Source organism: Pezoporus wallicus, unplaced genomic scaffold (assembly GCF_028554395.1).
Source record: "Pezoporus wallicus isolate ANWC-B61680 ecotype Strahan unplaced genomic scaffold, APGP_CSIRO_Pwel_v1 scaffold_13239, whole genome shotgun sequence".
Taxonomy (NCBI): Eukaryota; Metazoa; Chordata; class Aves; order Psittaciformes; family Psittacidae; genus Pezoporus; species Pezoporus wallicus.
The window spans coordinates 2,007,397-2,034,518 of NW_026642052.1; the positions used below are offsets into that span (position 1 = coordinate 2,007,397).

General features: G+C 40.4%; 2 protein-coding genes across 8 annotated transcripts in view; one reads left to right on the forward strand and one right to left on the reverse strand.

The window, feature by feature from the left end:
* Positions 1–6,105: 6,105 nt before the first annotated feature.
* On the reverse strand, positions 6,106–23,682 carry TRMT44 (tRNA methyltransferase 44 homolog). Of its 4 annotated transcripts, XM_057426717.1 has the most exons (11): positions 23,243–23,682; positions 20,728–20,845; positions 19,705–19,924; positions 18,660–18,728; positions 16,829–16,936; positions 15,462–15,533; positions 12,014–12,120; positions 11,210–11,393; positions 10,201–10,588; positions 8,634–8,750; positions 6,106–6,672 (listed from the first exon to the last, which is right to left on the reverse strand). In XM_057426717.1, the coding sequence occupies exons 1-11, from the start codon at positions 23,670–23,672 to the stop codon at positions 6,440–6,442; spliced, it is 2,046 nt and encodes a 681-aa protein (XP_057282700.1). In that variant the 5' UTR covers positions 23,673–23,682; the 3' UTR covers positions 6,106–6,439. The 4 variants fall into 4 exon arrangements, with proteins under 4 accessions (XP_057282700.1, XP_057282702.1, XP_057282701.1 ...); XM_057426719.1 differs by lacking the exon at positions 16,829–16,936; XM_057426718.1 differs by lacking the exon at positions 15,462–15,533.
* Positions 23,683–26,488: 2,806 nt separating this feature from the next.
* The window catches only part of ACOX3 (acyl-CoA oxidase 3, pristanoyl), a 30,472-nt gene continuing 29,838 nt past the window's right edge, over positions 26,489–27,122 (forward strand). Inside the window, exons 1-2 of one of the 4 annotated variants that reach the window (XM_057426714.1) lie at positions 26,489–26,547; positions 26,900–27,072. In XM_057426714.1, the coding sequence (XP_057282697.1) occupies positions 26,911–27,072 (162 nt within the window). In that variant the 5' untranslated portion in view covers positions 26,489–26,547; positions 26,900–26,910. Of the gene's footprint in view, positions 26,548–26,899; positions 27,073–27,122 lie in introns of those variants that run through there. The other 3 variants (XM_057426715.1, XM_057426713.1, XM_057426716.1) reach the window with 3 other exon arrangements.

Here is a 27,122-nt window from a genome sequence, read left to right on the forward strand (position 1 = left end):
AACTGCTAAACAGATTTCGTCTGGTAGAATCATAGTAATGCCCAGTAAGAAATAGCTTAAAGGAGTGCCCATTAGAATATGGTAAATGGATACAAAAGCAGTTATGTATTTCTACCTGTTAAATATGGACATTAAGTTACAATACAAAAAGACCTCGCATAAACTCAGCAAGCCCAAATAATAGTGTTCACTCACCACATGCAGAGTCCAGTCATAAAACCATCGCCACATATATACAGAGTCACAGACTCATGAGTGTTGAAAGAGACCTCTGGAGATCATCTGGTTCAATCCCTCTGCCAAGGCAGGGCCACCCAGAGCAGCTTACACAGAAACATGTCCAGGTAGGTTTTGAAGGTCTCTGGAAAGGGAGACTCCACAACCTCCCTGGGCAGCCTGTGCCAGTGCTCTGCCACCCCCAATGTAAAGAAGTTTTTCCTCATGTTGAGGTGACACTTCCTGTGTTTTAGTTTATGGCCATTCCTCCTCATCCTGTCACTGGGTACCACTGAAAAGTCTTGGCACTCACCATCATCTTGGCACTCACCTTTGAGATATTGATATGCATTAATGAGATCCCATCTCAGTCTTCTCTTCTCTAGAGAAGACCCAGCTCTCACAATCTTTCCCCGGAAGAGGGATGCTCCAGACCTCTGATCATCCTTGTGGCCCTCCCCGGGACCCTTTCTGGTAGTTCCTTATCTTTCTTGCACTGAGGAGCCCAGCACTGGACACAGTACTCCAGATGTGGCCTCACTGGGTCAAGTAGAAGGGAAAGATCACCTCTCTCAACCTGCAGGCCACACTCCAGGATATTCTTGTCCCTCCTGGCCACAAGGACACACTGCCGGTTCATAGACAACTCATCATCCACCAATACTCCCAGGTCCTTCTCAGCTGAACTGCTCTCTAGTAGGTGAGCCCCCAACAGCGCTGCTGCCACAGGCTTCAGCAAGAGGAAATGTGCCAATGCCCTGGAGGAAAATCTTATGATGCTACTCACAGGTCCAGCATGATACAATAGCAGAGCAAGGTGACTGAAAGATAATCCTCTTGATAACGTGGGCATTATGCTCTGGGTGAATTCCCTATTAACTGCAAGATTTGTATGAAAATACTCTTCCAAATATATAAGCAGAAATTACCAGCAATGACAAAACACAGTGTCTGACTTCAGTTGATTCCAAATGTTTAGACACTTCAGTGGACACCTGTCTCAATATTTGTTTCAGCTGTCACTGGGTAGGACTGTTACAGATTTTACATTTCATGTGTTGATTCTGAAATAATTTGCCAGTATGATGCCTAAGCAAAACAAAGGATTGCTCACCCTTGTCTTATTTATATAGCTAAAGGTAGATTCCAGCTCATTAAAACATGCTAAGATCACTGAAGGTAAAGAGTTAGTTTGCAATACCCTACAATGGTTTGGGTTGGAAGGGACCTTAAAGATCATCTAGTTCTACCTCTCTGCCATGGGCAGGGACACCTTCCACTAGACCAGGTTGCTCAAAGCCTCATCCAGCCTGGCCCTGAACACTGCCAGGGATGGGGTAGCTAGAAATTTTCACTTAAAACTCTGAATCGGAACAAACAAGCCCCCAAACCCATAAGCAGCAGCCTGTTATTACAAAGCATACCTAGAGGCCTGTATTTGCTGTCAGGCAAGCTAGAACACTTCCTCTAGGAATTGCTCTAAATCTGAGCTAATCATTTGTAACATGAAGTGGTGACAGTAACATCGTAAACAGAACAACCCAAACTGACACATACACAGAAAAGTTTCCTGGTTTGAAATGCGCCAGAAAGAGACTGCTGTGAAGCTATAGGTGGATATTCTATGAGTAAAAACTTTTACTATATTTTTTTTTCTTTAGGTTTAAGGACCTGATAAAAAACTACAATTCAGTCCTTCACTGAGGCTTAAGGGAGAACATAAACATATACTTTTTGGATCTTATTTAATTCAGAATATTTCTGTAGACTTACTGGAATTGTAGTTCATCTGAAGATGGAAATACAAAATCTCTAGACCCCAGCAGTTCTGGTTCTAGACATCTAACTTCTCTTCATAGTCTCACTCTTGTGAGGTATCTACAATACCACGTATTTTCCCATTATAACCTACATGTCAAATAATGACAAATTAACTAATGGGAAGTGATACTAATAAAGCACAGAGTAAAATGAGAGCATCACCTGAAAAATTCAGACTTTCACAGAATCATAGAATAGTTAGGGTTGGAAAGGACCTTAAGATCATCTAGCTCCAACCCCCCTGCCGTGGGCAGGGACACCTCACACTAAACCATCGCACCCAAGGCTCTGTCCAGCCTGGCCTTGAACACCACCAGGGATGGAGCATTCACAACCTCCCTGGGCAACCCATTCCAGTGCCTCACCACCCTAACAGGAAAGAATTTCCTCCTTATATCCAATCTAAACTTCCCCTGTTTAAGTTTTAACCCGTTACCCCTTCTCCTGTCACTACAGTCCCTTAATGAAGAGTCCCTCTCCAGCATCCCTATAGGCCCCCTTCAGATACTGGAAGGCTGCTATGAGGTCTCCACGCAGCCTTCTCTTCTCCAGGCTGAACAGCGCCAACTTCCTCAGCCTGTCTTCATACAGGAGGTGCTCCAGTCCCCTGATCATCCTCGTGGCCCTTCTCTGGACTTGTTCCAACAGTTCCATGTCCTTTTTATGTTGAGGACACCAGAACTGCACACAATACTCCAGGTGAGGTCTCATGAGAGCAGAGTAAAGGGGCAGGATCACCTCCTTCGACCTGCTGGTCACACTCCTTTTGATGCAGCCCAGGATACGGTTGGCTTTCTGGGCTGCGAGCACACACTGAAGCCGGCTCATGTTCATTTTCTCATCAACCAGCACCCCCAAGCCCTTCTTCACAGGGCTGCTCTGAATCTCTTCTCTGCCCAACCTGTAGCTGTGCCTGGGATTGCTCCGACCCAGGTGTAGGACCTTGCACTTGTCATGGTTAAACTTTATGCTTGAACCCCTTGTGGAGCAAGAGCTTTGTTATCAGGAGAGAAACTGATTCTTACTCTGTATAGTACTTCATCGCTAAAGCTGAATATTGTATTAATGCCATTTTAAGCATGTGGATCACAGAGAAAGCAACAAGATACAGAATTTAGAGAAAGCAGAGCTATTTCACACCTTCAGCAGTTACCTTCACATTTAAATGCTGAATTATATAAGGCTGGCATTTAGATGCAAAAATGTTCTCTTACCACTTCTCCAAACAACAGGGAAGTTTGTGTAATTATAGGAGATTTGCTGCCTGGCTTGCCACCTGCAGGGATGCCAAACAGGAAGGGGAACAGCCTTTGTACATCTGCAACAATCTGTGCGCTGGTGAGTTCAGAGACAGTAGGAGGCAGGGTACTACAGTATCATTGTATGCTACACTAGTTCTGATAGCATTGCAAAAATAATAAAAGAGGTAAAGCTAATTCACTGGTCTTATCTTGTGTGCATTTTTGACTTCAATGAGTCAAGCAGGTATTTCATTCACCAGTTATTGGAAAGAATGACGTGAAAAAAAAGGCACAACCAAAATACAGCCAACCTTCTTCCAAATTCTTAACCCTGACTTCCTGCAAGCCCATCTGAGAGGCTCCACAGGTGAACTCTATCTAACTCAGGAAATGTTTCAAGTCAAACACATCCAACCCCAATGTGAATCATTAGAGAAGACCAATGACAGGAAAACAATTGAAAGTCTGTTTTTGCTCTTTGCACCATCTGGAAGCAATCTCCATATGCAGATCACATGAACTTAAGTTTTATAGGAGCCTTCTTCTTATCAAACATTATCAGTATGTTTACCACAGTAAGCATCATGGGGAATTCTTACCCTGCATGTAGCCAAATAAAGGCTAACACAAACGACTTCACACTTGATTGCATGCAAGTTTATGTAATTCCATGGCTGTTCTCAAATCTGTCCCCTCAATAAGCTATTTTCCTGAGATTCCTATACCAGTAAGAAGACCATCAGCTGTGTTCCCTTACTGTGCTGCCCTGCTTCACAGAAGTTGCAGTTCATCTGGCTTACACTATTCTTTCCTTTTTTTCCAATCACCCTAACTGAACTACACCCGATTTGCCCCTTACCCAAGGGTTTATCTTCTTTTTGAAATGCCTAGTGCTAAATTCAGGACATGGTGTGCTGCTTTTGTAATTTTCTTCACAGTAGCTGGTATGGGGTTATGCTTTGGATTTCTGCTGGAAACAGTGTTGATAATTTGGATGTTTAGTTATTGCTGAGCAGTGATTACACATCATCAAGGCTGACTGGGTTTCCCATACTGCCCCACCAAGTAGGCTGGGAGTCCAGAAGGGAGGGGACACAGCCAGAACAGCTGACCTTAATGGACGCAGGAGCTATCCCATACCATATGGTGTCAAGCTTGGCATATAAAGCTGGGAGAAGGAAGGGAGGGACATTCAGAGTTACACCACTTGTCTTCTCAAGTAACTGTTATGCATGCTGGAGCTCTGCTTGCCTGGAGATGGCTGAACACCTGCCTGCATGTGGGAAGTGGTGAATGAATTCCTTTTTCTACTTCACTTGTGCATGTGGCTTTTGTTTCACCTATTAAGCTGTCTTTATCTTAATCCACGAGTTTTCTCACTTTTACTCTTCTGTTTTTCTCCCCCATCCCACTGGATGTTGGGTGGGAACAACAACAGTGAGTAAGTGGTTGTGTGGGGCTCAGTTGCTGACACACGGTCCAACACTGCAGACCAGAGGCATGGGGAAAGACTCAGAGCCCACCATAGCTCCTGTGCTACCTGGCATACTGCATAACATGGTCTGTGATCCAGGAGTAAGGTACTGCTGCACTTATCAGGGTCACTGTTATCTATCAAGAGCTACTGCTTCTTCCAGGAGTGCAAAGAGAAGGGAGAACATGCAACACTTCAGACGTGCTCCTGGCACGTCAAACACATTCAGACCCTGCTTCCTCTGCATACACTGGACTGGAACATGTTGGATGAAAGTCAGGGTGTTAGAAAAGTGGCTTTGGAATGGTTTTGAAAGGTGTTCATAGTGTCATCTTTCATTTCTCCTCTGCTTTGTCCTCAATTATTTCATTCCTTTGTTCTTCAGATTCCCTGAGCTCTTACAGAGTTCTCACACAGCTTACTCATTCTTATCCCTAGACCTCTTTGTCTTGCAATCCATTTCTATGTCATTGCTCTCACCTCCACATTTCAGATACTGAATTTTAAAAGTACTTTGCACTTGACAGATATGAATTATGACACTAGTTCAGTGACTGTTACTGGGAAATAATTAGGATTTCTGCTAAGTTCATAGAATGACTTAGGTTGGAAGAGACTCTTAAGGTCATCAAGTCCTACCATTAACCCAGCACTGCCAAGTCCATCACTAAACCATGTCCCTAAGTGCCACATCTACATGTCTTTTAAATACCTCCAGGGATGGTGACTCCACCACTTTCCTGGGAAGCTTATTCCAACAGTTTAACAGTTCTTCCAGTGAAGAAGTTTTTCCTCATATCCAATCTAAACCTCCCCTGGCACAGCTTGAGGCCACTACCTCTTGTCCTTGTCAGACTTGGGCTCCAGACACTTCACAAGCTTCATTGCTCTTCTTTGGATGTACATTTAAAGTTAAGCCTTTTACATAAACTAACAGCAAACCATCACCCGCACAAGGTGCTAAGACATTCCTCTGTTATCCGATAAGCCAAGCCCTTCCACTCCAATGTTACTGTTACTCCTTACTTTAAAAATAAGAGGGAAAGCACAGGATGACCTACATAGCCGTAAAAACCTACGCTTACTGTGAAAACTTTCACAATGATTTCCCAGGAAGTTATTCTTCAATTTAGCACTGATTTTGAATCAGTATGAAATACACAGACTAGAGGACTAGTGCCTGACCAAGAAACAAAGGATAACATGTAATATTATATCATAGTAACAGGGAGAAGACGCTGTCAGGTCAGGAAAGTGAAATCTCACCAGTTTGACTGATAGAGCCTCTGAGTCATAAGAAATCACAAATACTCCTGGACAATCTAGAAAAAAAATCAGCTGATTTTCATGGTCTGAAAATGATGCATCATGTACATTTGATCTCATTGAGGATCATGAAGAGTGCCCTAGGAAACAAAGCTTTTAAACTTTTCAACTTATACAAATGCACGCTAGTCAAGCCGAAACAAAATCCAGAAGTATTACATACTTTACTACATACACTTCCCATGTTAATGACAAAATAAAAGAATGAGAAATGCAGAACTTGTAAATTAAATGGAAAATAAGATGCATAGGAATTGGGAAACCCCTCCATACTGTACAGATCTTCATGCACTAGGCAGTCCCAAAGTCAGTCACATATTTGGTTATGTACATCAGCTTAAACATAAGTGGCGGCATTTTATTACTGTATATTTTTCTTCTTTTTAATCTTCTGAGACTGCCTTAGTTCCTCAGTCCCATGAGCATACGGGCAGGATTCAGAAGGCAAAGAACAACCATCAGGATGATGAATGAAAAACCAACAGAGACGTGTTTTAAATGCTTCAGCTGAAAGGCGGCGCTTCACTTCAGGCTTAGTTTTCCTTGACGGTTTCTCTTTTCTCCAGTCACGAATATGAACTCTCCCATTTAGAACTAAGATTCAGAAACAAACAAAAAGCAGCTGTGAATAGACAGCCATGGGAATTATACTGGAAAAAATGCACAGTGACAGCCTGTGAATAAAATATATGTTCTACAAATGGATCACTCAGGCAAAACCAAACGTGCCACGTGCACAGGAATGGAAAGAACTATGTAACAAACCAAGATGATATAGACATGGTCTAAAGCAGAATTGATTGTTTTCCCTGTGAGATGCTTTATTGTGATGCTGAATAGTTTGAGGTACCTTTGTATCAACTTTGTAGACGCTTATTTCAAATACAGCAGTTAGGATCATGTAGACTAAAATCCTCTGAATTTAGACTGCAAATCCTGACAAAGGAGTTTCAGCTTCAAGAACTGTAATCCTTCCTGTGTTCAAAGTATCCCACATTTGAAATGTGATTAACAGTAAAAATCTAGTAAGAGTTCTATTACTTTTTCACTACACAGAAATGCTTTTGCAAAGACAATGGTTTACTGACCCAAAAAATACACTGCACCAAGGAGATGAAAAGTCTAATCCTTCATATGAACCATCAGGGAATTATAGTTTGCCACTTTGTGCACTCTTTTAATTCATCTGCTGCATCAGGACCATAAACTGCACACACACGTTTGGGAACCTTTGCCAGTTCCTTAAATGTGTGAACAAAACAGAATAAAATTTAAGAGAGAAAGAAAAAAAAAGATTAAAAACAACAGTGAAAATGAGGAGGGAAGAATCTGCCATTTCTAAGTTGCCATGCTCTATTTTCATATTCTGCTTCAATCATACCTTCTGTATTACACACTTGCATCAGTTAACTGACACCATTGTGCATTCTGATAACTGCTATTCCAAAGGTAACAAGTCAAATGAAAGCTTAGTATCACACATTTAGGCCTGGATGAAGTCATCCCTCAAGGTTTCCCTGTGATACACAAATTGATCTGAACTCATACAAAGGCAATCCAGGAGTGCATTCAGCTTTAACAACTCTCTCAAATGATGAAGAAAAATGAGCAGATCTAGTGCTATTTATGATCAAGTGTATTTTTAACTAGAAAACCAGACCTGTACTGGACAAGATGCCAGATCAAAAGAAACTGCCACAGATCAGCCACTCTAAGCCCCTTTTTGTGTGTGTGTGCATCCGTTTTCCTTAAGTTTAAAAGAAATACACTTTAGAAAAAAATGGCAAAAAAGCTGCAGCCATGTTGTTCTCTGTTGCCTTTGGCATGAGCAATGTCCTCATAGACCACTTGCTGATAGAAGTCACTTGTTATGGTGACATGGTGAAGGAAAGAATCAAACAGTCCCTACTGAAGCTCCATGGAGCTTCCATGTGATGTAAATTGCTAAGAAAGATAAGGCCTTAATCCTAGTCTTTCTTCAGAGGTAATGTGCAGACAGCATCCATACCTAATTAAAACGCTCACTCCATTTAACAGGTTGTAAATCTATTCTACCTATCCCTAACGACAGGGAATCCAATTCAGACACATAATAAATGCAGTGTGACTAGCTCAAAGCAAACAAAAAATAAACTCCAAACAAAACAAAGACCCCACAACAAAACCCTCAAAAAATCCAAACAAATGAAAACACACACCAAAACCCACACAAAACACACCGCCACAATGGGGAAAAATACCCCAAACATACAAGCAACAAAATTATTGACAAACCCAGGCAACCACAGAAACTTGCTACTGAATTCTTTCTGCCATGCCACCACAGTCTATGTAAGCACATCAAGCCTCACAGTTAACAGATTCGCATGAAGACTGGTTTTATTTTGTGTCAGCACTTACACTGTGGATCTTGATAAGGCCAGACAGATATTGAAAGTGGTTAAAAAAACAAAACCACCACCACAGTAATTTTCCAGTTGTGTTTAACAGCATACAGAGGAGACAAAATAAATTATTAAAGAAAACCAAACCAAAACTAAACCTCACTTCTTTACCTTCAAATACTTGATGATTGTTCTTGAGAAGTGTCTGCAGGCCTCCATATTCACTCTTTAGCCTTTTTAAAGTCTCTTTATGTAAGTGTTCTGCTACTTCTTTCAAGGAAAGGCTTTCTGCAATAAATAATGGTGTAGCTATTGAAATGTATACATATGTAGAAGTTAAATTTTCTTAGGACTTTATAAGTTAACGATTATGAGCAGAATCTATGAACTATTTACCAGTACTGCATCAACTTTGAACTCCTAATATTATGTGTGATACAATTTTATATGTGTATTGTCTGTAAAATAGCAGGTTTCATTCTACAGGACTCAAGTCAGAATTTCCACAGTAAGGAATTTTTTATTTTCATCCTTTTTTTGTAGTACCAAGTAACCTTCATTGCAATAAGCACTGTTTACATGCACATATTTAGAGAAAAGAGAATGACTCAAGGGATATCCTGTAACAGTAACATACGACAAACAACAAGTAAGTAAATAATAAAAATGGAGAAAAATGGAACGATGGTAGCGAGAATGCTTATAAAATTAACAACGTCTGCTCTTTTTCTTCCTAAGACTAAACTAAAAATTCCTAATCATGTCATAATCAAATGGCACTTCAAAGCACTTCTTACACGATTCTTACAAAATTATAGCTGTTATGATAGAAAACTTACTGTTCTCCACAGATAGGTGTATATGTTCTGTTTTAGTACAGAGGGAGGAGCTGTGGGTTTGGTTTGGCTTTTGTAATAAAAATTGATGCAGGCCTAGTATTTAAGTGTAAAGCAAAAAAACCCACACCAATTCCAAAATATTCCTATAAGAATATATAATTCTTACAATAACTTATAAACTTATGCTTTATTAACATCCTAGTGTGCAATAAAACATTGCAGAATAAAAAAAAGTGCCTTTAATTGCTACTGTACTGCTCATGGTATTGCCTAAAAACTATACCTCGCTTGGGAGTACTGTGTGACGTTCTGGTGTCCTCAACATAAAAAGGACATGGAACTGTTGGAACAAGTCCAGAGGAGGCCATGAGGATGATCAGGGGACTGGAGCACCTTCTGTATGAAGACAGGCTGAGGAAGTTGGGGCTGTTCAGCCTGGAGAAGAGAAGGCTGCGTGGAGACTTCATAGCAGCCTTCCAGTGTCTGAAGGGGGCCTATAGGGATGCTGGAGAGGGACTCTTCATTAGGGACTGTAGTGATAGGACAAGGGGTAATGGGTTAAAACTTAAACAGGGGAAGTTTAGATTGGATATAAGGAGGAAGTTCTTTACTGTGAGGGTGGTGAGGCACTGGAATGGGTTGCCCAGGGAAGTTGTGAATGCTCCACTCCTGGCGGCGCCCAAGGCCGGGCTGGACAGAGCCTTGGGTGATATGGTTTAGTGTGAGGTGTCCCTGCCCATGGCAGGGGGGATTGGAACTGGATGATCTTAAGGTCCTTTCCAACCCTAATGATTCTATGATTCTGCAATTCTATTTTAGTAAGTTTAAAAACTATGTCAATGCATTGGAAAAAGACATCCTCTACCAGCAAAAGATAAAGAAAGCAAAGACAATCTCACCTCCTTGATTCCAGGTATTTGTATTTCGATCACGCATATCAGAACATGAGTTTTGGGAGGTTGCATTTAACAGCAAGTTTGCCACACTGAGAACCACATCATCTACAAAATCCCGAGGGAGGGAAGCACAGTTTCTGATTTGTTCTACTTTTTCTCTGGGTTGAAATCCAGGCATCCAAATTGTACCAGCAGTCTTAGTCTCATTTTCAGGAAGTTCAGAGCTGGCTTCTTTGCACACATCAGAGTGGTCCTTATGATTACATGCAACTTTTCTGTTACACATGAGCAGAGCACAGGTCTGATGATTATTAATATACTGTGTTATCTGCTTGTCAATCAGAGCATGTTCTGCAGGTGGATAGGTCCTGCTTTTTCCAATAAGGCTTACCTATTTAGTAGAAACAGATAAATAACTATTTAAACAGTCTCCCATACACACGGCCTTCCAACGTGCACATGTCTTACACACAGGCTTCTAAATCCACCTACAGGAGATATCCATTCAAACTCAATGCTCATTAACATCTGAGGGTTTCTTGATTTTAGTCTCCAAATATTGGTGCCACAGAAGAAATCCAGTAATCAGGCCATAAGCCATCATGCCACAAAAGCACAGAGTAAAGATTACTTCTGGCCCTCAGATTGTTTATAAAATTAAAGCTGGATACCTCTTCCTACTCTGAGGACATTCCACTTTGAATTTCATGGACATGAAAAACAGAAAAATTAAGTCCAAATAATGCAACACAGGCAGCTGGGAAAATTAAGTAAAAAAAAAAAAAACAACAACAAAAAGCTTCACGAGTTTTCCATCCTGTAGCCTGGCAAAAGAAATAATCATAAAACCTTCCCTTTCTGAGTATTTATACTATCTCTGCAGAGCATACTGTCTCAAGTAATGCAACTGATCTTAGGACAATAATGAACAAACATCCGTATGTTTCAGACAGCTAGCAGCTTAAAGTAATAATAATTAAAAAGACAAAAGCCCTACATAGTCCAAAATTACCCTCTTTGTTGATGGAATTCTAAGGCAATCTTCCTCCACATTAAAGCCGCATACAAATCCCACTTGGGCAACGAAATCAAGATACTCTCTGTACTGGGTTTTCTTGCTTTGTCTTCGGCTGTATTTTCCATAGAAATCAAAGAAGCAACAGGGCAGCACAAAGTAGCGACAAGAATAGGAAGACCTACAAGAAGGATAACAAACTCCTGAACAGAATGTTGCTTCAGGGAATGCACATATTTAACAAATAACCCATTAGATACAATAATGGGAATTTTCATTAAGTGACAGCTGCATGAAATAGTATTTATATTTCCCTCTTGTAGTAGATCTATTATCAGAATCAAAAACACTGTTTCACAAAGTATTTGCTATAGCAAATTACTGCACCAAGTTGGGTTGCAAGACTACAGCTGCAGATATTAAGCTATTGCAGCTGGTTGCAAAGGGCACAATGGTTCAAAGTAAGGAAGAACCAACAGCAATTTTAAAAAACAAACAAATAAAGAACACACACCCCCACACCCCCCCCCCACTACAAAACCAAACAACAGATTCACATCAGTTCTGAGGTTTGAACTTGGAAAGCAAAATGCTGTACTGAATTCTATAAGAAAGTAAACACTACATCTGTGCTTTTCCACAGGAAATGAAATTATGTAGAAATAATCAACTGCCATCAAAAGCAGCAAGGAAAGCAGATGTGGCTGCAAAGTAACAGTGTGCACCAAGCCCACATATGTAATTATGCTTTGGTTTGTTTGTTTAATTCCTTCCCTCGCACTTCCCTCCCTCTGAAGATACCTAGCTGCAATTACAGGTATCCATGGTGTTAATTCATCTGAATGATTTCCTATGAGCCAGTCAGTGTCTGGAAAGAGATGAGTGTCACCTGGCATGATTGTAGATTCCTAAAAAAAAAAAAAAAAAAAACCAAACCAAAACCAACCAAACAATACATTTAATGAATTATATTACAGGTTCCTTTAAATCCATTTTATTTGTTAATAAAAGAACTAAGCAACAATATAAAATTATACAAGCTTACAAACACAAGGTGAATGAGAACCACAGACACCAATGTTTTTCCTCAATCTACAATTTTGCCAGGTTGTAATTTGTTATAGCTATAAAGCAGTAAGTTAGTGACACTGGTTGGACAAAGAGTGGAATAACAGTTTTGGTTAAGGTACCTGGCACCCTAAAGATGGAGTCTTGGGTGACATGGTTTAGTGTGAGGTGTCCCTGCCCATGGCAGCAGGATTGGAACTAGATGATCTTAGGGTCCTTTCCAACCTTGACTATTCTATGATTCTATTAAGTATCACATATTGGATTAGGATTGCTTGCCGTTCTCCTTCTGTTGCATGTATGCATGGACTTAATTTGGCAGAAAGCCACTATTTGGTATGTCTTACAGACCTAGGACTCACATAGCAACTAATCAGAACACAGCTTTACTATTACCTTCTTATTCACAGACTCTTCCCAAATCAAATCCTAATAGACAGAACATCTCCCTTCACACCTAATAATTCACATAGAAGAAACCTAACCCAGCCTAACACTTGCCATTCCACACCCTGCTGAGTTGCACCAAAACTACCTTACGATACATGCGAAATCAGGAGCAAAAATAGGAAAAAATAGGTTAAAGAAAGAAGGTTTCTTTGGTGGGCTTTGGAATAGTATTTTGCTTCATGGAATTTCAATATATATGGATTGAGGAGGCATCAGCACAGAAGTCTTCCCATCACAGTACTGACTCGCAGAATAGTTTTCATACCTTGAACCAAGTTCAGCAAAGAAAGCACTTAAAAGATTTTGATACTGTGGAAGTACACATACTCTTCTGCAAAACCCTGTATGAATCTCAAAATAATTATGTGCAGATTTGAGAAAAAGTTTTAAATTAACTCTCCAGAGATCTTTAGGAAAAGCCCTGAAAATGATGCCCATACTCCTTCTATAGACAAAATGCATGTTTTACGAGTTCAAAATTCACATGTATACACAAAGTAGCATCTATATAGGAATTAAATAAAACCACCAACCAACCAAAAAACCTAAACAAGACCAAAAAACACTTACTAGAGAATTTCAGAAATCTTAAGACTACCTCGATTACACCCCAGTTTCCCCCTTCAGAAAGCACTATGTTAGGTGTTTTAAGTATTAGTATGGTGTATTACTGCTCCCCTTAAATACAATGTCTAACCATTTTTATTTACGTATATATACGTTTAGATATTATATGTAACATTTCTTTTTGTCAGGTTAGTAGATGTTAAATCAAATGTTTGGTAAGATTTTCCTATAGTTGATTAAATAAATTACTCCTACATTACTGTTCAGTTTTGATTGTTCAATTTAGGCATAGAAGAATTATCAGTGCCACACTCCACATTTTGACAGTGACCTGTAATCAAATTTGTATTCACCATGTCTGACAGCAGTTTGGCAATGTGTAACGCCACCTGTTAAATTCATTTATATTGTTAGTATTGGCAGTGAGTGTCACAGATGGCAATATTCATCCTGCAACTCATGCTTTAAGTAAAAATCACAACTAAATTAGCTTTGAGGTTAACAAAAAGCTGTGAGTATGTGCTTTCTCTGTCTGTGGTTCCTGTACCTACTGGAGCCTTGAAAAATCATTTCACCCTTCCTGTTTGTTATATAACTCCTTCCCTCATAAATTAGTACTTTCTTTATATATATATATATATATATATATATATATATTTTGGATATATTTGTTTTGTGTCTGGATTTTTCAAGTGTTCTCTGAAGTCTTTTTTTTCTTTTAAAAAAGACAAATAACACATGCCCTTTTGTATTTTGCTGCCTCATGCTGCAGAGAGGGACAGCTGATGCTCAGAAGTTTCCTTATGATTCAAGAAATATGAGAAACTGTAAACAGCCAGACCTCAATATGAAACGAATGTCCAAAATTCAACACTCTCCATAATACTGAAACGTGAGCAGAAAAACAAACCTATAAAACAGGTTTAGTATGATCAGAACATAATATAGTGTAACAGTGAGACACTGGCACAGGTTGTCCAGAGAAGTTGCAGACGCCTCATCCCTGGAAGTGCTGAAGGCCAGGCTGGACAGGACTTGGAGCAATGTGGTCTAGCGGAAGGTGTGCTTGCCCATGGCAGAGGGTTGGAACTGGATGAGCTTTAAGGTCCCTTCCAACCCAAACCATTCTAGGATTCTATGATTCTGTAACACAAATGAAGGCTTACCACAGCTTGATGTTTCAGATTGTTTCTTGAAGCCTTGCAGTACAATCTGCTTGCAGAGTGCTGCAAAGGAATCTGTCAGTTTTGGCAATCTGCACCCAAAATGGCAGGGTGGCAAAGAGGAGGCTGCACAAGGCTGTGAAAGCTCCACCTCCCGTCTGTGAAAACTGCTGCTCTTTTACTGATTTAACACAAAATGTTAGCATTCAAAGATACCTTGAATTAACTTTTAAACAAAACTACTAGAAAACTACAGGTGGAAAATTCTAATATATTTGACGCTGCCAATTTTTGAGAGAAAAGTGAGGAATTTCAGGAGTCTAGAGAACAAGAAGCCATGAACCTCACCTCCAAAGGGCAACTGTTCATCAGTACCACACTTTGACAAGTATCTGACCAAGAACAGATGGAGTTAGTGAATACTCCAATGCTCACAAAAATGCTAATGTGGAACTTGAAATGTAATCCCTCTTTCAGACTCATTTTCCTGTTCATTTTTTTATGAAGGCTATTATTGCTATTATTTACCGTAAGCTCAGTACAGAAGAGATTGGCTCCTCTGAGGTTCAACAATTTTGTCCCCAAAACAGCACATAGCACTAGAAGGTCAGAATCACTTTCAAGAATAAACTGTGCACAACTCTGGATATTAATACTTTTTAGGAGGTAGAGTGGTAGAAACAAAGCTGCTTAATACTGATCTTCCAGTAAAACCAAAGATTGTTTCTGGTGTGCATGTCTGTATATGCAGAAGGAAATCAAGACAGTCTTAGATGAAAAATAAGGAAGTTGCAAATATACAAGTATTGCTCTCCTAATTCCCTTAACGATGCACAGTCCCACAAGATATATGGGTGTCATCATCCCAAACCCACAGATCACTTTTAGAGAACTGTCTGCAACCTCATTTGTTTGATTACATTTGCATCAACACAACCTGAAGCAATGAAGAAATGAATAAAGTTACAAATCAGTAAAATTGACATACATTTGCATAATACCTCTAAATGAGTTCCTGATCCATACATGTCCCATATTTTTCTTCTCCTCACATCAATTCCTCTACCTGAATGCTGAAATATTTGAAGAAGAAAAAGTATCATTTTTAAGTACTACATTTAGCAGAAACTGTCAAATAGCCTCACTAAATGAATTAATACTGACTTAATTCATTCATACCACAATTTAGACACATAATGAAACACAGCCTCACCATTTTGGGTAGAAGCTTTTTGTTTGCTTTTAAAATATCAAAACCTATCCCGAGGCGAGTATTGCTGTATCACTCACAGGGCTCAGGGAAGAGGGCTACTCTAAGCAGTTCTTGCTGGACAGACACCCTTCAGCTACTGAAGTCAATTAGCCTGCTGGAGTTCAAACACACCTTTCCCTGTGTGAACTCATGAAAAGAGGAAATAGGACTGGAAACTAAAGCAAGACCTAAAAATGCATAAGTTACAGTATTTGAATTTCAATAATAATGTGCAGAACTAACCAAAATCAGGTACCAAGTCTCATAAAACTCTCACACATGATTTCTTGCCAGTCAACAATGTCTGTCAGTGCTATAGCAGTGATGACCTAATGATGTACGAAAAGAAACCTCCACAGGTAAAACAGTGGTTTACAGCAGATCAAATTTTTCTGGCTACACAAAGACAGAAAACTTGTGCTAGGAGAACTTGGGACTTCTTCCTACTGCCAATGACATCTATTGATCAAATAGGAGGTAGTAATTTCCTAAATTAACACACTTTAACATGTTCTCCCAAAAGTGGAAAATACAATTTTCTGAAAGACTCAACTTCACTGGGTTTTGTTCAATCTCACTTTCTTTGCTGTTTCAGAAACTATGCCTCAAGCAACTAAATTCTGCTGTTGCCACATTTTCACTCCCTAAAGCACATTACATTGATAGGCATTTTCACAATTAACAGATCACAGGATTGTTTCTAAAGATACAGAAAAACATTTTTAGGGCATGACAAGTAGAATTCAATTCCAATAAAATTAAGTTCATGGAAAGCATCTTGCTAGAGAGAATCTCTAGATTAAGATTCCCCATTCCTTTTTACTTTGTCTAGAGCATAACTAAATTATGTAATCACTTTTTATTTTCCCTCTTAGTGTCTCACCTCTGAAAACTAGCCTGGAATTGAAGTGAATTACACTAATAAGAACAGATAAATAAGTGAAAGGTTTCTGAAGCTCTGCTAGAATTTTAACCTGGTAACTAAAGTGACAAAAGTCCTATTTTAGCAACATGAATTAACAATTTTGGCTATCTGCATGCCAGATAAAAGAAAACATAACAAGACTACTGATTATCTCTGGGTTTTAATTATTATTTAAAAAGCACTCTATTTACCCCTTCATTATTTAGAATATGAACCAGCAGACCATTTCCACATCCAAGATCTACAAATGACTGTTTCTTAGTCAACCCTTTTTCCTTTCTCTCTTCTTCCCAAAGAATCTAAGACAAGAGAAGAAAACATTTTAGACTTCTGCTCTCATCTCTCCTGTAAGAAAGCAGCAGAGGTTATCGGAAATTAAAGAAGAAAGCTTGAAGAGAATGCAGATGTGACAGAACATATTCCCTGTAGTCACAGAGGAAACAACTTGATACGTGGGAAGAAAAAAAACAAACAAACAACAAAACCACAAACTTTACAGAGAGGGGCAGTAATTATGTGATCATCAACTGACAGAATAGTTAGGGCTTAAGATCATCTAGTTCCAACCCCCCTGCCATGGACACTAGACCATGCCACCCAAGACTCCGTCCAGCCTGGCCCTGAACACGTCGAGGGATGGAGTATTTATCACTTCTTTGGGTAATTTGTTCCAGTGGCTCACCATCCTCACAGTAAAGAACTTCTTCCTTATACCTACCTTGCACTTTACATATGTAAGTTTAAACTCATTACCCCTTGTCCTATCACTAAAGTCCCTCATGAAGAGCTCCTCTCTAGCATACTTGTAGGCACCCTCCAGACACTGGAAGGCTGCTATGAGGTCTCCATGCAGCCTCCTCTTCTCTAGCTAAACAGCCCCAGCTTTCTCAGCTTGTCTTCATATGGGAGGTGCTCCAGCCCCCTGATCATCCTTGTGGCCCTCCTCTGGACTTGTTCCAACAGTTCCATGTCCTTTTTATGTTGAGGACACCAGAACTGCACACAATACTCCAAGTGGGGTCTCATGAGAGCAGAGCATAGAGGGGCAGGATTACTTCCTTTGACCTGTTACCATGCTCCTTTTGTTAGGATATCATTTTGATACCATGCTGCAGCCCAGCACACAGTTGGCTTTCTGGGCTGCGAGCACACACTGATGGCTCATGTTCAGCTTCTCATCAACCAACAAAGTATCAATCATTTTCTAAGCGCTAAGCACATCCTCCAATTTCTTCTGAGTCACCTGAATTTGAAATTAATCAAGGCTATACAGCCCTGGGCTAGACTGAGTGTAAATGTAAAGTAACTTGCTAAAACAAAGGCAGCCATAGACAAACAGAGGAAGTGGCAAGTAAACTTCAACAGTGTCTCTGTAAGTAACACCACAGAAACATTTATATCCACTGTATTAAAGAACTGGTGGCAGAGCTGAAAATAAAACCAAAAATGTTATTTGTAATCAACTGGCTATATATTGGCACATGTAACATTTTTCCAGTACCTAAAGGGCACCTACAAGAAAGATGGAGAGGGACATTTTACAAGGACATGTGATAGGACAAGGGAGAATGGCTTTAAATTAAAAGAGAGAAGATTTAGATTAGACATTAGGAAGAAATTCTTTACTATGACAGTGCTGAGGCACTGGCACAGGTTACCCAGAGAAGCTGTGGCTGCACCATCCCTGGCAGTGTTCAAGGCCAGGCTGGATGGGGCTTGGGGCAACTTGGTCTAGTGAAAGGTGTCCCTCTCTGTGGCAAGGGGGTTGGAACTGGATGATCTTTAAGGTCCCTTCCAAACCAAACCACTCTACAATTCTAGGATTCTACTGAAACCCATAAACTCCACATCCTTTCTCCCAACATCTTCCTTTTGCCTTGTATGCCTGTAATAACTTCAGGTCATTCTATTTAAAAAAGAAATGCAACAAGTATAAAATGAAAATACTGATTTTCTGTAGGATAATTCTATTACTGAGCAACAGAAACTTATAGAATAATCTTAGGGAAGGCAGTTCCCTACCAGCAAGTAAGTGGCAATGGCAACATCTTCATAAACAAATTTCTCAGGATCTGTCACTTCAGGCCACACCTTCAAAAAAACAAGAGAAAAATTATTTTCTGCACCATCTGAAATTACTTCAAAAAGTGCTCAACCTGGATACTCATCCACTTCAACAGGTTTCTGCACTTCACGAATGCTGTATGTTAATCTCATTTAAAATATACAGAAAGAATATAAATAAAGACTGTCTGACTTTGTGAGTCACACAAAAGAATTGTGGCATAAAGAATGTCTACTGTCATCCAATCAAGTAAACAGCTACAGCTGCTCTGTAATAGAGCATGCATCCTTTTGCTTGACTCAGAAGAAAAATACTTGTATTATTCCTGAAACACTGATAACATGAACATTTGCAAATGTATTTTCAAAACATAATAGACATAGAATTATCGTGGCACAACAGAACATGAAGAATCAAAATCTGAAGTAGGAAGACACAAAGTATCATCCCTATTTTGTGAATGAGAGAACCGAAACAAAGATTAAAATGCTCCAACACTACACTAATTTTATTGCAAAGCTAAAGACAACCGTTACCTTTACCCAGAAGTCCAATTTTCCTCTAATTATATCTTTCTATTAGTGTAGAAATATCAACAATAAAACCTTTCAACATTTTCACAGTATGTTTTACAAAATCATTTCCTAATTTTTCTTGCTTGCAGCTACAGTCTGGTGTATAGGCATTAATTCATACAGCAATTAAGATGATCACAGCAATCTTTCAGCATCCCCAGGGTAAACAATAATACAACATTGCCCCTCTAACTGAAACACACACTAACATAGCATCCAAATTTGAGTAAGTTTAACCTATTTGCTATCCAGAGCTGCTTCCAGACTAAGCTTTTGGAGAAGGAAGGGCTTTATGCTTTCTAGTGTGAATGACTTCATATTTAAATCCACTGCTTGTGGATTTAGTGAAAGCAGCAGCTTCACTAAAACTACAAAAAATATAAGAAAGCATAGGAAAACATATTAATACTGCATTTACTAAATTTACCTTTACCATCTCCTTGTATTTTTCTTTAAGGTCTTGATAAACCTTGCTGTATTTTGCTACAGAAATGAGTGAGAGTGTACTTTTAAACTCACTGGGCTTTTGCTCCACAGACCATTTAGCCAATTTGGACAAAAGTTCATTTTCAAGCCATGCTAGTTTGGGGTATGCAATTCCATCTGAAAACCAGTCTTCTGGAAATGGAGCTACAATAGAAACAGACCTTTAAAATAAAATAAGAACTTCGTATAAATACAGGTTATTTCATAATTTCAGCTACCTTAGAGAGAATACAATGATTAAGTGGATTAAAAAAAGTCAAATCAAAAATATAAAAGTAGACTGGAGAATAAGAAAATACATAATACACAAAACCAAACAGTGAAGTTACTGAATAACGGAACAGTCTCCCCTGAATTTTGTTAGCTTAGTATCTGCCTATTCAAACACTGCACGAGACTTCTTGCTGCATTTAACACATAGACCAAAGTCTCGCATATGATGAAAAACCCGATGTAGCAAAATGTCCAAACACTAACTAGTAGAAGTGAATTAATAAAAGTTTCATGAAAACAACAAGAAAATTTAGAAGGAAAATATATCAGTTGGTATGTTTGATTATTTCATCATCTCCAGCTTTACTCATATTTCACTAGAGCTATGCCTGCAAATGCTCAGGACCAAACTGCAATGGTCTATGTTTCAATGACTGTAGCTCAGTAAACTCACAGCAGTTCTAGTCTGACCCTCAACCTTATCAACACTTTCAGAACCTGAGCTCTCACAGGCATAGCTAGTTCCTCACGATCAGAATACGCATACTTTTTTCTACATCCCACGAGTACATTCAATGTATACATTCAAAGTTGAAACAGATTTGTGTTGTTTTGTGTATTGTAGATGTTTAACAATCACTACTGTCACTTACTTAATCAAGCAGGAAATTACCTAGATACCAATACTAAAACATGGTGTGATCCTTGCCATAACTCAGGGTTTGCTTCCTCTCTTGCCTCCAGCACTTACCATTCCTCATCTTTTATGTACACAAGTTGAATTTGATAAATATTGCACTTTTTAATCTTGTATTTTCCTTCACTGTTTTCCTCCAAGGGCAGAAAGGTCACCGTTCCATTGTAAACATCTGAAAAGATACATAAATAGTGATAGGTTATCCCATGGTTCAAACCATTCTTTTTAGCACCAAAACAAACTTTTATCTCTTTTCTATATTAAGTGCAAATTAGTGAAGGGATACCTAGGACAACACATGAAAAATCACAGTGCTAAGAATAAATCCATTTCTTGGTGTGCCTGACATTTAAAACTACTATCCTGTTTGCATTCCCAAAATTTAGCATTCTGCTGAATAACATTTTCAGAACATCCAAGGCTGACTGCCGAGACTATTTTCTTTAAACCTATTTCAATAAAGAAAAAGCTAGACAACAAAATTTTTCTGCCACAAAATTGGTGCCTTCCCCTGCCCCACAGTGAATCCAGAATCCTGGGAAGCACATCACAAATTAACTGAAACCCCAGTATTAGATTAATAAAAACTAAAAAATATCAGTTCAGCATTACTAATTAATATTATTAATATCTATCATTTTTGCCATGTTCAAGCATGGGATCTATTTATTGTGTGAACTATTCTACGATTATAATTGAGCAGAGATACCTTCCTCACTGTCATTCAGCTTCTCCAAACAGAGTTCATGGATTAAGGCACTGTAAAAACGACATTATCTATCCCTAAATTAGTATCTCATAACTCTGAAGGCAGATAATCTGATAAGATCTGGTTTTAGGTGAAGGTGCATATATTATGTTAACATGTTATGTTCAGCAACAACACTACTGATCTTAACAGTATCAACCACCTGTAGACTAAAACGTTTTTGTCCAGTGACAGATTCTAAAACTAGAGATTCTGGAAGAGTTGAAATGGGCTGACAAACAGCTGGCAATGCACTTGAGTGCCTATATTATATTTCAAGAAGATACTCTGCAACTTTGCCACATTTCATTCTTTAATATCAATCATACACGTACTGTAACTAACCCCTACACAATTAAAAAGAGAGACTGTGTCTTTTTGAAATAACTTACAAATAAAAAGGCAACTGCAGCAGAGCATGAATTGCATGATAAAGCCTAGTACTCACATGCTACTGATTTATCTTTAATCTTAATAACTTATTCCCTATATCCTTCCTATAAAGTGACTGTAAAAGCATTCACTTTTACATATTTTATGGCACATATGTATGCATTATTGCTTTATAAAACACTTGCAAAAATCTTTTTAGGTGTTTATCCAGGGTGACTTCTCCAGAATACCTTGCTCTCATTTTTGAAAACATCCTGACAAATGCAAATCTTCAAACCAAGAATGCTGCATTGGCTGAGTAATCAAACTTCAGTGGACAATTTTCTGAGACAGGAAATGATAAATTAGCAATAGAAAAAAACATTGTGTCTTGGCCCATCCTTAGTTAATTCCCTCTCTTTCTTTAAATTTTACTTCTAAATTTGATTTTTCCTAATTAAATTACTCTCCCAAGCTTTTTGTTACAGATAGGCTCTCTAGATGTAGCTCAGGAACATCTTAACATCAAAAGAAAAAAAAACATACACTTCCTTTTGATTTGAAGGCATCAGAGTCAGAATTATAGGCCCCAAGAGCATCCCATAAATGACTACAGGTCTTTCTGAATTGTAAATTTCATTGCTTCCAGAATTCTGATTCTTTTCAAAGCTTTACTATAAGAATTTACTCCCCATCCCTACTTCTCCCCAAATTTATCTTAAAAAGGTGTCAACTTCTACCTTATACGTTTCTTAATGGTAGGATTTACTGCAGCATATTACCATCATACAAGGTAAAAAAACAAAACCAACCCAACCCAAACAAAATATTTAGCTTCATCTTTTAAGCAATACTAAGTAATAACACAAACAGCTCAGCTTGCTCAGACAGGTGCCACAGCTGCCTGCTTTTTTCATTAAGTGCATTTCTAAAGGCTACCATCATTAGGTGTGCACCGCAAGCAGCATTTTTTGTATGGGCAGATTACTCAGGGCAGAAGCACGCAGGATGACAGCCCTTCTTGCTTCTTCAAAGAAGACAAAAAGATGAGCAGTCATCTACACCTCTTCAGGAGCAGAGGACTTAGCTTCCCTAAATGCTTTCCTCATCTCAGCAGCACCTTACACATAACACATTAGCTCCCCCTTTACTCTGCCTCCCTAAGGCTGTAGACGGGGTTGTTTAAACAGGAGTCCTACAGGTGTTTGGTCTCTGTAATTTGCATTTCAACTGTTCACACTTCCCAGCACTACAGGAAAAAAAAAAAAAAAGAGGTAAAAATAATATCTAAGCACACGACAACAAGTCTGCACTCTCACAAGTAGGAACAGAGCGGTTTTCATCTGACTTGCGAGACAACCTCGGCCGGGCCCGCAGCAGACACCGCGCTCCAGCATGGCGGTGGCCCCGCTGCCCTCCGCCCTCCCTCGCCGCCGAGCTCCCGCTCACCTTGGACCGCCAGCTCCTTCATCGGTGGTGCGGGCGGACCGGCGGGGCGCGCCCGGGGCAGCAGCGTCCTCAGCACGGCGCGGAGCTCAGCGCGGGGGTCCGGCCAGGCCCAAGGCGTGAGAGGCGGCGGCAGATGCCCGTGCTCCGGTGACAGCTGGGCGCAGACCTCCCTCCAGAGCCGGCCCAGCTCCGCAGCCCCGGCAGACGCCACTCGCTCCCCCTGTTCCTCGCTTCCCCATACGGCAGCGAAGGAGGACGACTCTTCCCCGCCCTTCCCAAGCGCCACCGTCCCCTCCACCTCAATGGCGGCGCCGCACAGCCGCCTGTTGGCCACCTGCGGCTTCTCCAACCAGACACGCACCGCGGCCCAGAAGCCATGAGGCAGCGCAGCCCCGCCATCCCGCACACCCACTGCCCGCACCAACCCCATCGCCCGCCCCGCCGCCTCTTCGGGGTAGGAGGCGGAGCGCGTCGCAGGGTGCTTCCGTCAGTTCCTGAGGCGGGGACAGGGACGGGGACAGCAGTAGCACAGGTAAGAACGGCGTCCTTGTCGCCCGGGTCGCGGCGTTGAAGCTCAAGCGGCGCGGCCGCGGGGTGTCCGCCTCCCGTTTACCCTCCCCGGGAGCCGCAGCGGCTGCCGTGTGGGACGCGTTAGGTAACTGCTGTGGGTGCTGCAGGTGGGAGACACGGGGCTCCGTCCTTGTCCAGAACGAACGTGGGCTAGGGCACTTACTGTGCTTACAGCGTGTGTTTGAGGGAGAGCGGTATCGTTGTGCTAATGGCTATGGTACATCAGCCTAAAAACACCTTCTTGAAAGCGGACTCAAGCTGGTGAGGCACCCATCTGCCCGGTGCTAATGGAAACAAATCTCGGTGCGTTTTTCGTAGTAAAACCGGTGCATTAGGTGTTAGTTTTCTTTCTGAGGAGGAGTGAGGCCCCGTTCCGAAGTGGGGCAGTTACGATAGCGGTTGTGCAACGAAACCTCAAGGACTCTTAAAGTGATTTCTTTCCCTGCCTTTAACTTAATCCGATGTTGTCTTTCTCAGGGCAACTGCTGTCGGTAGCTTTTAAATTTCATTTTTCTAGCGGCTCTGCATTTGCGAGTGTTTCTGGCAGCAAGATGGCACAATATCGGTATTGAGGATAATTAACGGTAATACACTGCAAACGAAAGTACTCGCTCGTGATTTGCACGTTGGTGTTGTCCTGTCGTGAATCTGAGTTCCTGGCAGGAGCACCTTCCACGTATAGAGGTTTTCGACTCGGCATTTCTAGTGAAGCTGCAGCAGGTCTCAGCAGGTTGCAAATAACATGAGTTAGTACTGCCACATCCCCAGGCAGAGTTTGGAGTGTCAGTGCAAGGCTGCAGTTAACACTGATGTCATTCCTCAGGGCAGTCTTTCGCTACTTTCCTGTTGTAACTGCCTGCTTTGGTTTCCTAATTAGTTTTGAAACTGTTTGCTTGGAGCCAAATTATGTTTGTGTGGGGACAGACAAATTTAATTCTTTTTTGGAAGTACAGGATCCTTTTTCACAAGCACTTCTGTTTTCTCATTTGAGCAATCTCAGTGAGTTACAGTGTAAATAAAGTTAGATGCAAAACCTGCAATGTAAATTTTTGTATGTTCTGAGCCAGAAGCATTGAACTCCTGCCTGGTTTACCTGGTTTCACATTAGAAGTGCAATGTCTGTTTATTTAGCTTCAGGTTGAAATGCTCTTTCTCAGTCCCTCCCTCCTCCACCACCTGCTCTTTTTCCAGACCTGTTGCTCAGTACTGGAACTGCACCTTCCTAGTAACGATGTGGAAGTCATGCAGAAATGCTTCCTTGCAGTCGTCTTCTATTATGTCTGTACTGTCCAGAAGCAGACAATGACCTTCATAAGGGTATTAGGTTGAAAGAAAAGAGATATAGCAAGGAGTTGTATCAAGATAATGAGGGGGGAAAAAAAAAAAAAAAGTAGTATGTCAACCTAGTAGTTTCTGTGCTTTAAAGTCCATCCTGAGCCTTTGGCCAGCCCTGGGCCTGGGTACCCTTCCAGTACCCTTGAGAACTGCTTTTTCCAGCCCGTTCCCTTTTTATAACGTGGCCAGCTTCTGTTTCCCTGCTCAATCATTTTTGCATTTTACAAATACAACGCACGTCTCTGCCGCCTGCGTGAAGTGACAGAAATTGCTGGGTGTGATACAAGCAGGTAGCAGCAGAGGGCACTCCGACATCTGTTTCGGGAAGAGGTATAGCAGAGGAGTAAGCTTTTACTCTTTGGGCCAGGTTCTAAAACAAAGCGAGATTCCCGTTCTCTCCAAAACCAGTGCGGTTGTACCTACTGATAATGAAATCCTGCTGGTTCTGTGAAGCTTTGCAATGCACTTGCATGACCCATACACACAACAAAATGCCAGCAGACTTAATAGGGCCTCACTGCTTTTGATCATGTACATAATGAGGTCAGCTCAGCACAGAAAAAAGTGTATTTGGAAAAAATATATAGTGGGAAGACAGACTAAAAATGTGACAAGCCATCACATAACAGTGTTGCGGTTTAACCCCAGCTGGCAGGTACTGGGGTTACCATGTGACTGCTCATTCCATCCCCCAGTGGGATGGGGAGAGGAATCAAAGGTAAAACCCACTGGTTGAAACATGAGCAATCTGATAATTGAAATAAGGTAAAATATAATAATAACAATAATAATAGTGGGAAAAAGAGAGAGAAACCAGGAGAGACAAGTGATGCAAAACACAGTTGCTCACTCCCTGCTGACCGATGCCCAGCCTGACCCTGGGCAGTGATTGTCCCAGAATGGGTGACTCCCCCCAGTTTCTATACTGGGCATGATGTGCTGTGGTATAGAATACCCCTTTGGCTAGTTTGGGTCAGGTGTCTTGTCTCTTCTCCCTCCTGCCTTCTTGTGCCTCTCCTCACTGGCAGAGCATGAGACTGAAAAGTCCTTAATCAGGATAAGCGCTGCTTAGCAACAACTAAAAGATCCGTGTGTTACCAACATTACTCTCACACTAAATCCAAAATACAGCACTGTGCCAGCTACCAAAAAAGAAGTTATCCCAACAAAAAACTAGGACAAATAGGAATGAAAATTTGAACTTTAGGGAAGAAAGAAAGAAAGGTCAAGTTTAAGTGTTGTTGCAAAAATTATACCTTATTTTAAATTTGGTCTTGAGTATGACAGGATGACACATAAGAGAAGTGCATACCTGTGTGCTTACAATTTTCCAGAACTCCATTAACCATGTAGAAGAAAAGCCTTATAGCTTTATATGTTCTGTAGAAGTCACTACTGTGGTACTACTGCATGGATTTTTATCTCATCCTCCCTTTCTTATTATGCAGTATTAACCAGTGGTGTCCCTGTTTCATATTTTTCTTATTTGACAAGGTTTAGCTTTTATTTTAGTAAGGAAGACTATATAGTTCATTTGTATTTGGTCAAAGGCTTTTTTTTCCTAGGTTGTACCAAGCCAAGTGAATTAGAAAACTAAAAAAGGGCAATCTTTTAGTTGGCTCTGCACTATTGTACACATTCATTTGAAAAAGTCTGTGGATTTAATTAGCAACCCTTTTGATTTTTTATTATTAAAAAATTAGTCATCTGTGGTGCTTCAGTTTGTGATGTATCTTTTCTTGTTTGGTGCAGTTTAGCTAAAAATGGCACCCACACTGAAAGAAGCCACTGGCAACCAAAGCTCATGGGATACTTTGCTACCAGATTTACCTAAAGGACCACTTTGTAGATATCGTAGGAAAGCCTCCTTCAACTGGAAGGAGATGGCAGTGTTCCTAGATGGCGAAGATATCATCCAGCTGAAGGTAAACTTTGCAAGAATTGTAAGCATGTTTTAATTCGGGGAATATGTGAT

What these genes read in the sequence shown, in the direction of transcription:
- TRMT44 (XM_057426717.1), bottom strand. Translation starts at nt 23,672, where the DNA reads ATGGGGTTGGTGCGGGCAGTGGGTGTGCGGGATGGCGGGGCTGCGCTG. An exon ending in GAAGGAGCTGGCGGTCCAAG is followed by an intron (nt 20,846 to 23,242) that starts GTGAGCGGGAGC and finishes GTATCTTTTCAG; the next exon opens with ATGTTTACAATGGAACGGTG. An exon ending in TACATAAAAGATGAGGAATG is followed by an intron (nt 19,925 to 20,727) that starts GTAAGTGCTGGA and finishes TTTATTTTAAAG; the next exon opens with GTCTGTTTCTATTGTAGCTC.